General features: G+C 35.4%; 1 protein-coding gene across 2 annotated transcripts in view; it reads right to left on the bottom strand.

The window, feature by feature from the left end:
- Window positions 1-1879: 1879 nt before the first annotated feature.
- The window catches only part of gabrb4 (gamma-aminobutyric acid type A receptor subunit beta4), a 109608-nt gene continuing 99988 nt past the window's right edge, over window positions 1880-11499 (bottom strand). The window contains exons 9-10 of one of the 2 annotated variants that reach the window (XM_015351096.2): window positions 10898-10987; window positions 1880-10522 (exon numbers count right to left, since the gene is read on the bottom strand). In XM_015351096.2, coding sequence (XP_015206582.2) covers window positions 10169-10522; window positions 10898-10987 — 444 coding nt within the window. In that variant the 3' untranslated portion in view covers window positions 1880-10168. The remainder of the gene's footprint in view (window positions 10523-10897; window positions 10988-11499) is intronic. The other variant, XM_006632615.3, reaches the window with a different exon arrangement.

Raw genomic sequence — 11499 nt, 5'->3', positions numbered from 1 at the left:
GTCTGCACCTGGTCCCTAATCCCGCTCCCCCTTAAAAGACAGACACGGACCTTACTCCTGGTTCCTCATTGATTTCCACATCATGAGAGCCCGGGGTCTTGCTGCGTCTGGCTCCGTTATGCTTTTAACTTTCTGTTCCTAGTTCCTGGTTCCCCTCGCAGGTTCCGACCCGGTTCCTGTTCCCCCCCTCCGGATGGATCACCTGGCTATGGACTTCAGCCCTTGTTTCTGATTTCCCGTTTGGATTTCCTACATGGATTGTTCGCCTGGATTCTCTTCCCCTTGACACCTGCACTGCATGGACACGCCCCCCCGTCTCCAGACCCTTCTCCTGCATGACCATTTTTCCCCTTGTGTCTTCACTATTCTGGATCGTGTCATCCGCATAGGGCCTGGAAAGAACTGTACGTGACAATGTCATCATATTATGTAATGACAAAATGTTCATATCATACAGTAGATAATGAATTCCAAAAGAATAACAACAACTAAACATTAAATGTATCGAAAAATTATAATTGAGTGTTTATTCAAAGAAAATTTGTCTTAGTTTAGGATGAAGAGGCTGAAACTCCCATACAGAGTGAGGAGTTAACCATATGGTAGCTGCAAAGGTAGAGTTGGGGTGGAGGGGGGATGCAAAAGATGAAAGTGAATTAGAGAAAGGACTTATGGTATTTACGTTTTTATTTTCTAGATGTATGAAATGAAATCAGAAATAATTATGATTTAGGACAGATTAGGCAAACTGGACTTGGCTGCCATAATCCCTTCCCAATCTTTCTTTGTAAACTCCATTTAATTTCTGTTCAATAAAATGTCAGTGTACCTTCTACACAAATTATTTTGTTTTTCTGATTATTAATGATAGAAACTTCATAAATTATTAATGATAGAAACTTGTTGCAGTGATAATTGATGTTTCTGTTGATGCCCAGAATATACAAGTACATATTACATATGCAACATTTTGAATATCTCAAGTAAAAAGTCAAAACGAGAGAAGACATTCCACCTGTCTCGCATTTTTGGATGCCAGAAACCTAAAAATCCATTAATTACATTAAGCCACTTCATATATGCCTGTATGGTAAAGTTATGATAAACAAACACCCTTTTCCCACCATTCATCAGTTTGTGTTCTTTTGGCCACCCCATTATTGCCCTTGCAATGACTCATCCCGCCTTGTGGGGCTTCTGGTCCTTAGGCTAAGCATTAATTCCCAGACAAATTAGATCAAAACCAAATCTAAAGTTTGGTAAAGTGCTCACACACAACAATGCTCAAAACTAAGGCTAGCTAAGATCTACAGGAAAAAAAGGCATTTATGCTGATATAAAACAAGATGGAATTAGACTGAAATAAATCAGTATAAGAGGAATAAAGAACAATAGGATACCATCTCCTTCCCTACACCTCAGACACCTAGCAGTTGTCTTTTTTCAAAGTTTTTTTTACTCAGACGGAAGGGGAGGATAACTGAGTAAAAGCAGTTGCTTGTCATTCTCAGTGACATAGAGTTAGAACCAGTTTACGATGAAAGGGTTAAGCAATGTTAATCCTAACCTTTGACAATCCTACACTGACCATGTACTGTATCTTGTCTTAGCCAATGGGTCTTAATGCCTGTCAACTAGAAACAGAACTAATTAAATGAATTAAATAGAAATAAGATCTTTCAAACATCTCCAAATGTTCCCATTTTGTCTGAAGAATGGTCTTTTCAAGCAATCATTGTGTCAAATTGTATAGTGTCAAATAATTTACTTCTCTTTACAGTACGTCTCATTATATAGCTCTGCTTCATCAATTCACGTTTTGGATGTTTTGTTATGTTAGTAACGTTTCTTCAGAAAAGGGCTATTCACTCAGAAAACGTAAACTCTGTGCGCTTCAGCAAGATTTATTTTGCTTTTATATTCAGAAAAAAAAAGAAAAACGATATTTCCTTCTGATATGACAACTTTGCAATTGAGTTTGGATGCATTCCAAGAGAAAACAAAAGTTTTTTTCACTTATGACTGAAACAAGCCCAATCGATTTACCCATCTCATTATCAAACACCTCTTGTGAAAAGAACTGATTAATAAACAGGGAGTAAAAACCAGCAGAATGGCTTGAAATGAACACGGTACAGAATTTTTGTTTTTACTGTTTTCCAAAAATGTAATTATTTACCATTTGGGGACTAACTGAGTAAATGCCAGTATTTGCCACCAATCAGACAAATCCTGAGACCAAACAGAAATTGCCAAAAGAAAAAGATAGTGGTAATTAGTCCTCAAAGGGCAAATGAAAAAACTTTGCATTCTCATTCAGTATAAGCCTTTATTTGTAAAAATTCAGTCGGTTTCATTATAACTCTTTTTTTGTATACCACATACATCTTGAATTAGTAAAAAACACATTTTGCTCAAACATCTAGAAAAGCAGATTTACACGTTACATTAATTGGCACTGACAAAAAATTGAAGGAATACAGCTTATAGCTAACTTTATACAAAAGATGAATCAAATTTTTGGAATTATGAAAAAGAGTTGTATGTGAAAGAAACAAAACACTTAAATAAATAATTGAATCACTAAATGTGTGAGTAAACCAATATCATAAAAAATGCACTTTTTTCAGGGCAGGATGTAACTAGAAATGTGTTTTCTTCCAATTGGATTATGTAAATGAAAGAAAAAGTGTTGTGTTTAGTGGGCTTTAGCAAATGAATTGTATACTGCAGGACTTCCCGAGAATTTGTACATTGTGATAAAAACTTTCCTTGAGAGAGTTGTGTTTGTTAAACAAATTCTACAGATCCATGTTCAAGAAGTAACTCCACAATGGAGAGGTAATAGAAACTGAGCATGTGTGATAACGTTTCACAAAGTTAGTCATTAACCTTATTCTTTATACCAAAATATGACCATGTTCTGCATATATCACAGTCAATTACAATAATATTCACATTTTATGTCCTAAAGTGCTCATCTGAAGGGAAAAGAAAGGGCCTATCTAAAGAGTGACCCCATAATAGTGAGTTTAATTTAGCTTCTTCCAGTTAACATTTCTGTGATTCTTTTCATAATTTTACTTATGTACTAACATGTCTGTTACAATGTATTTTGCACAAACTTCAAACCAGTAGAGAGCAATTTGTGGACCCTAGCGTCATTAGTATTTTGTAGCATTTTTCTGTTTGTAAATGTTTTTTTCAATGTGTTTCAATGATGAGCCAGTGATGATAAACTACTATCTGTGAAGTACTATTTGCAGTTTCTATCACACACATGGTTTTGTGGAATTTCGTATACCATTTTAACAAAACACATACAAAAAGGACTTTTTGGTAAAGATACAAAAATAAACCCTTTGAACTAAAGTCATGCGAAATTAAGACCTTTCAGCAGGTTTCATTTGCAGAAGAATGCCAGTGCTGCAAAAGCTGTACATGCCTAAGAGGAAAAGCGAGCTGCCATTACGTACTGCCCTGTGTTGTTCATGCATTAAGAAATATTAAGTGAAGTTATTATATTTACAGTACAATTCACATGTAATTACACACATACACAAGAGGCAAAAAATTCACATTGAAACAGTTCCACAGATTTGCACCTCCACATCTTCTCGTGTCATGTGGATGTGTCAACGAAAGAGATATGGCGAGAAAAAGAAGTACATTATCCCCAGTCTATCTTCACAGCCTCCTAAGACAGTACGAAGGGTCAGCTCTGAAGCCCAGAGCACCAAGAGGCAGTTTTCCCAAAATGAATTAATGTGTATAACACGTAACGGGTTGTTATAAAGTCCAATATTTTTATTTTTTTTTGGCTACAGCTGAGCAGTATTATACACAGAATTGTTAAAAAAGGGCCACATTCTTGAGCCTTAACTCCAGTACAAAAACAGTTTGATAAATATTGTTTTGTAAGGACATTGCTGGGACTTTTAACTGCATAGGTTATTTTTATTCCTAAATCCATAACTTGGATGTGTTATGATCCAGTCATTCCGCTATGAAAAGGAAATAGCACTTCTTTTCAGGGAGGGTTGTCTTTACTATGTTTTTTTTATCAAAGAGACTAAAGGGATATTACAGTGATATTAAGAGGATTGTATACTCCCACTGTCACTGAAAAGTTGTGGCATAAGGGATTTCACAGTGCGACTCCGTAAGCTGATAAGATTTTATTTGTGACCACCAAGGTAAACTACATGTACAGTATAGTGACGTTTGTTATCTGGTCACCAGTTTTAACATTGAAGAAAAGGTTAAAAATGCCTTAAATGCTGCGGGAAATTATTTCATTTCCATTAAGGCCAGAAAAGCATTCAACAAGGTTTCCATCCATTCACAATAAAAGTAATCAGACTGCCCACAAGGCTGTAAGTCAAAGAATCTGAATGGTTTCTTTATAACAACCCTGGAAACCTGGCTATTGGGTGAATTGAAACATGAAACACAAGAACTAAATGCCATGGACTGGCACAGCCAGATATCACATTTTATGATCACCCTTCAGGAGTTGGAGTTGAAAAACTCTGACAACCCAAATGAAGATGGAAAAAGGTCAAACTTTATTAGATACACAGGTGGCACACAGGCAAAGCCCCCATGAGGTGCAAGGCAAGAATTTTCATTGCCGGCTAGAAATTCCACTTCGTGACATAGTCCATATTTGAATCCACCGAACATCTGGTCCTTACGCAGTAGCTTTGAACAACTGCCTTCCACTCAGTCAGAACTTATGGTTGATGACTTTTTTTCATTCTTTTATGTGGCGCCCTATGATAAGGCCACATTAGAAGAATCTGGGGAAAAACAAACTTAACGGTCCTGGATTCTGCTCAATAAACCTATGGCTTTCAGGTTTAAATAGTAATAGTTGTCACAGAATTGTTAATTTACTGGTACATCATTCAACCTTTCTTACTTTAATTTCTAATAACATGGGACAATGAAAATGTGCTTTAAACCAAAACATTGCTGAAAACTATTTTCATGTGATTGTAGTTATCAACTTGTGCACATTTTGTATACCTGTCATGCGCAAAACTACAAATACGTGGCACCATAATCTTCTTCTGCAGCCCCTTTCATAAAAGTGATGATTACACTATATTCAGAGAATGTGAACAAATTTCAGATCTACAAAATAAGCACATTGGCACCAATGTTTTACTACTGCATGTATTTTTAAAATAACAGCACATTTAGTTGGCCATGCATTTCCTTATTCTTTTCCATGTCTAATACTGAAAGCTTTTATTTCAAGTATTATAGTTCAGAAATAAATATCAGAGTATTTATCATCTACATAAGGCTCAGTGTGTTCAGTTTTGTACTGTATCTTTTTGAGGTATCTGTAAACTTTCATACCAAGCGACTGAATAATATTTAAAATCACGGAACAAACAGTAACTTGCCCATATGTTTGTGTTGTCTTTTAAATGTTAGCTAACTCCAATTGATTCCTGATTAATTTACATATGGATCAGTCACTTTAAAAAATGTTTTAAAACACCTTTGATTAGCACATTGTATGGCACTATAGAGAAATATATAATGCAAAGCTCATTCATTGTCTGGGGGAGGTGTCTTAATTACGATTTCTAGACAAAGCAGTTGAATTGCATGGACAGGCAGTGCAAACATTGCATTGTGACCAATGTTAGTGCAGAATTTCTTTGTGATACATGCATTTGTATTAACATTATAAAGCAAAAATGCATAGTTACAGTAGATATACATTAATGGTTTCCTGGTTAGCTGATAAAATTTCAAGAGGAAATCAAATAGTTCTCAATGCAGCTGAACATTGGCTATTGCCGATATTTAAGATCCTAAAAATTTACATGTTTACTACTTGGAACAAATTCTTAAACTTCAGAAGGAGCTTTCATTTTCCCACTTTGAATTCATATTAACCTCCTTTTATAAATTTAAGTACCCGCTCAACCATAGCTCAGAGTTCTTTATTGTGCATATTAATTGCATTTTGGAAAAAAAAGTCAGAAGAGTTTAGATTTTCATCTACTGCACATAATTAACAAGTTGATTATTCTTGAGATATTACTCTGAAGCTCATTTTATGTCCTTTAAAGGGTTATATTATTTTGTTAGTTTACAGATATAAGATTCAAATTGGCAACCATTTATGGCATTCTTATGTACAATAAATAATTTTCTCATACATTTAAATTATAGGCCTATATTTTATTAAATATACATCCTTTTAACTTTTAAAATTTGTTTTTTGGTTCTTATTTTATTTTTACACCCTGTAAATGTCATTGAATTTTTAATTCAGCTATAGCAATATCTTGGTTGTTCCACTAACTTCTTGCACATTTGCATCCATGTCTTTCTTCATCATATTAGAAGTATAAAGTTCTTATAGGAAGTAAGTAAAGCCTGGCTGTAATCTGAAGTCACAGATACACAACACTATTCATAATGTATTTACTGAAATGATTTAGAAAACTCTATAAAAATGGAAATACGGGTGCTTTATTCTAATTCATAATTCTATCCACTAGGTTTACAAATACTGTTTTTTTGGAGTCACTCTTTATCACTCCCAAGTTACTAATTCATTTTCTCATTGTTATTTTAAGGCATTTTACATGTTTATTACTGTAGATATTTCGTTAAAATTATCATGTGTTTGGTAGCATAACTAAGTGTGTAAGTATATTCAGTAAAACAAATAAAAACAAATAATCCTAGAAAAAAATTCAAGTGGCTAACATTTAAAAAAAAATTACACCTCAAAATAAAAGTGCTACTTATTGTCATAGGGAACTGGTTTATCATAATAATTCTGTGTGAAGACTCACACCTTATTATGGATTGGAATCTCAAATTTAAGTCTGCTGTGATCACACCATTATCAAAGATATCAAGTGTTAGTGTGATCCTGTTTTATTTTTATTTCCAATCAAAGGACTTGTGCCAAGCATGTTCCTTTTTTGTTTTTGTAAGAATTAATTGTATCATCTTTACTTCCCTCTTCCTTATTTACCTTGCCTTCTCTTGTGATGCATTTTGTGTGATTGTTTTTTTCTTCCATTAGGAAATTAGCATTTTTAACTGTTCAAGAAAACATTGGCTTCTGAAATGTCTTCTCAACCCTTTGAGAAAATATATGACACAAATGAATCCATTTGTCAGCCTATCTTGCTTTAGCTGGTGCTCTACTCTTAAGCCCCCCATTGTGACTTTCTGTGATTGAGCTTTGAAGTCTTTCCAGCAATTACTATTTTTGCTGGAATAGTACATTTGTGTGTCAGATAGCAATCTGCACAAAAGATATTTGACAATACAGCAGGACACATACAACAGGACAGGCACTGACTGAGAAATAAAATGACATGTAAGTGCAGGTGACAAACTACTCTCTCGATGCGTTCCTTTAGTGTTCACCACGACTTGCTAATCAATAAATAGTTTGATTTTTCAACAGCTTTCCATTCCGTTTACAAACCAGCGCTCATCAATGCAGTCACGATTCTATCTTGTGATTGTATTCACACAGTAAAGTTTCAAATTTAAAAGAAAAAGCAGTAACAATGACACTGAAAAAGAGGCCTCTTTGGCATTGCTGTGAAAAAAAAATCTTCATCTCACAAATAAGATGGCTGCATTTGTAATTAAAAAAATGAAATTGCTAATTATTTTATCTTTTCAGACACTCAGACACTCAGTCTGGAATTGTCAAATTCGAAAGCCTATTATCTTGGCTATAGCCCCAGTACTAGCAAGGAGGAAACGAAAACTTAGACTGTTTTTCTTCTGACAGCAAAAGTACCACCTTGCGGCCTGATTTTGTTACATCTCAGCAAGGCTGGGCCAGATTACTTCTCAGATGAGCTCTAAGAAAAAGCAGGTTGCTGCTGCAGCTGGTGTTGTGGACCTGTAGATGGCACTCTTGCCTCTGGACCAGACTTTCTAATGCAAACCACTATGGTCACACTGTGCCGAAGGAGGTGCCATGCTTTGGATTAGATGTTATGGCGCTGTTTGCAAGTGTAGGTATGTTAATCCCAATGTCATGGTTTTATTTCACTAGGGCTTGCAAAATCTGGCCTTCTGGCCTTCCATTTCTCGGTTCTCTATCTAATCCGCTGTGCAGTGGAGCTGCTGATCCATAATGGCTGCCACGTGTCACCCAAGTGAATGCTGCACTCCAATAGAACAGATGAGCCCGGTCCCTTCCTATATGTAAAGCACTTTGGGATTCAACAGAATGAAAAGCACTCTACAAAATTAATTAATTCTATGCTTCCTGCAGAACCACCCACCATTCGATATGTTATGGGGTCTACAGTGTCTAACAGATTTACTGTCAGACGGAGGAGTAACAGGCCTCTCACTGAGACGCCTGTAAATCCCAGGAGTCACTGCTGAGTGGCAGGACTAGGATATCATGGCCAGCTGAAGCACAGATGACAATGCTCAGTCACTTACAAAACATCACTTGGGAGTCCTGGCCACTGTCAAGTACCATGAATTCTAGCCAACGTCTTTGAACAGGAATCATACTTTGTAGCACTTCTATTTGAGATACAGTGGGGTTCCTGACTGATATGTACTATTGTGAAAGGTGACTGAAATATACAGGAGAGTGATGCTACAGAACTGTTCTCATGAAGGAAGGCTCCTAAGAATGTTGACAGATTCTCTCTTAAGGTGTGCTGAATACCTGTCATGTGCAAAGGAGGTCATCCAAGAGTACAACTTGTTTTGAAGATGAAGGAACAGAAAGTTTGACATTAAAATGTTTTTTTAACCCCCTGAAACTCCAACCATTTCCAGATTCATACTCAGCTGTGCACAAAGGAAATGTATTGTAGAAACGATATTGCAGGCTGCATAAAATAGTATATGATCTAAGATGGATCTTAGCGGGCAGGGTTTCACTAACCATGCTACCAGTTTAAAAGGCAAACTAATCAATTCATGAAACTTTTGACAGGTATTGGTAACAACCTGAAATATTAATAACACTTCCAGGGTGTAAAAAAGAATATGTACATATGATGAAGGAGCAAAGCATATCATATAGTCCACACTGTGTTGAGATGTAGTTTTACATTTAAAATAGAAAAATGTAAATTGATATTCCTTTTTTAATACACAATATTTTTTATACATCTGAATATGGTTGATGGAATACTCTTCTTATCCAAACTGTGAATAATCAATGCTCATTAGGGGTTTTCTCGCTACTTACACATAAAACAAAGCAGTGAATATCTATAGAACAGATGGAGCACTAAGAACCAGTTCATAAAAATAATACAGTAATGAACTAACCATGTAAAAATGTACTTACTGATTGAAAGAATGTACAGTAGATGCTATTTTTAAATATAAATTAATTATGCATAATTGTGCCTCACTATCTAATAATGCACAAATCCTAGAGCTTGTGATGGTGACACTCTCCTGAAACACATTATTTTCAAGACAAAATAATCATAATAAGAATTAAAAAATACCCCAAGGAATTTCTCCAAAGCATAATGACATGAAAATCAACATTTTTGCGCTGACTCTGAATCATATCAGGTTACTCAAGATGGCTACCAAACGTAGGCCAGAGCTAGAGCCAATGTCCATTAAGCAATTCCTTTCCAATTCAGAACCGAGGAACAACACATATTTCAAAAAGTTACTATACAGAGTAAAAACAGAGAATTCTGTATGTTTATCCATGGTAACAAAAAGAAGATTCAGACGCTGCTTATGAACTTGTACAGCTGATTTCCTGGAAAATAAAAGTTCCACTGGTTGAATGAGCTGCTGGCAGAATGCTGAGTAGAACATGTACTGATAAAAATCCAGTGGTACAGTCTGAATTGTCTTTGCTTAAGAACTCTTTCTTTTAGCAAAAATATCATGCAGTCTTGAGTTCAATCCCACTGTAGGATTTTTTTTAGATTATTTTTCAGAAGAACTAAAAGAAATACAAAGGCTTGAAATGTTTATCTCATTTTTTTTCTTAAACATTCAAGTCATTCTTATAATACTTTTTACATCGGTAAGTCTTTTAAACACACACACACATATATAAATATTTTCATATATATGTGTGTGTAAATTCTTTCAGTCATAACAAAGCCAATTTTATGTGCTCTCAAAATATGGCCCACGTTTCCTGGGATGATGCACATCAATTCACATAGTACAACCAATAGATTAAATTGAAAAATCCAAAGGTAATAGGAAATACAATCCTGGACCATTTGTCAATGGTGCTGACGTCTGTAAGGTTTGGGATTTTAAGCTTCAGCTTAGAAGATCGCCTCCGTAGACGGCAGTTGGCACGGTTGCGTGCAGCACTACGGTCAAGTGTGGCATGGCCAAACCCATCTCGCGATGCCATCTGCTTTCTAAACTGCACCCCGGAGCTATCAAAAGACATAACGGAATTCCTGGAGTCGCTGACACTGCTGGCAACTTCAGAAGGCATCACCTCGTTGTTCATTTCCAATGTTGTCAGAAGAATGTTCCCATAAGGATCAACCTAAGACACATAAACATACAAACTGTCAAAATGTAGCTTTCTTGCAGTTCCTAACAGATACTGTACAAGCAGCTAGGAACTGCAAGAAAAATGTATTAATGAAAACATGATTACTTTAATACTGCTTTAAACGCAAAGCAAATGGAATGATGGTTTATGAACATAAAATGCACTGTATAAGTTAAATATACATCTTAAATGTTAGATACTGTACCAAAGAAAATACGAATACTACGTTATTTGAAGACAGTTGCCCTTTTTTCAGTTCAAATGAATACCAATTGCTAAAAAATGGCCATAGAAGGTCAGTATTTACATTTTCGCTATTTGTTAAATGGCTGCCTCTTAAGTAATATGATTTCTAAATGCATGTACCCCAACTTTTCTTTGTTCCTCGAGATACAGATTCCTTCGTTGTGAATATGACCTGATGGTGTTGGTTTGATACGGCGCTGAAATGGAATCCTTGCAATGTTGAAAAAAAAATGAAAAGAACATTAAAACGTCCGTAAAACAGCTACAAAAAGGCACATATTTATATATATATGCAGAAAATCAACTACAGTAAAAAATGAAGTAAAGCAATACATAAACACATCGCAATTTTGTTTAAACAAAGACAAAACAATTATCATAAGAAACAAGCAAAAGCCCAGCCAACTCTTCTACCAGATGAGCAATAAACTAACTGTGGTGCTGGAAAAAAACTTTGAAACCTACTAAGCACTGAACGGCTTGCTAATATATTATATAATAATAACAGCACTAATGCAAATTGATTTCTTTCTTCTGTCATTTAATTTAATATCAAGGTGAAATTCAATCAGGATCATGATCAGTTTATTCAGGCTCCCAAGTGGTTCTAATTTAGAGAGCAGGTTTACTACTAGGGATAGTAGTTCAGGTGGGTAGCTGTGTCAGCATGCGTAGGCTGCAAAGGAATCATAGCTTTATTCCATGCTTAAAAAAGAGAAGAA

This window comes from Lepisosteus oculatus, chromosome 8 (genome assembly GCF_040954835.1).
Source record: "Lepisosteus oculatus isolate fLepOcu1 chromosome 8, fLepOcu1.hap2, whole genome shotgun sequence".
NCBI lineage: Eukaryota > Metazoa > Chordata > Actinopteri > Semionotiformes > Lepisosteidae > Lepisosteus > Lepisosteus oculatus.
This window is presented reverse-complemented; position numbering and strand designations above follow the sequence as displayed.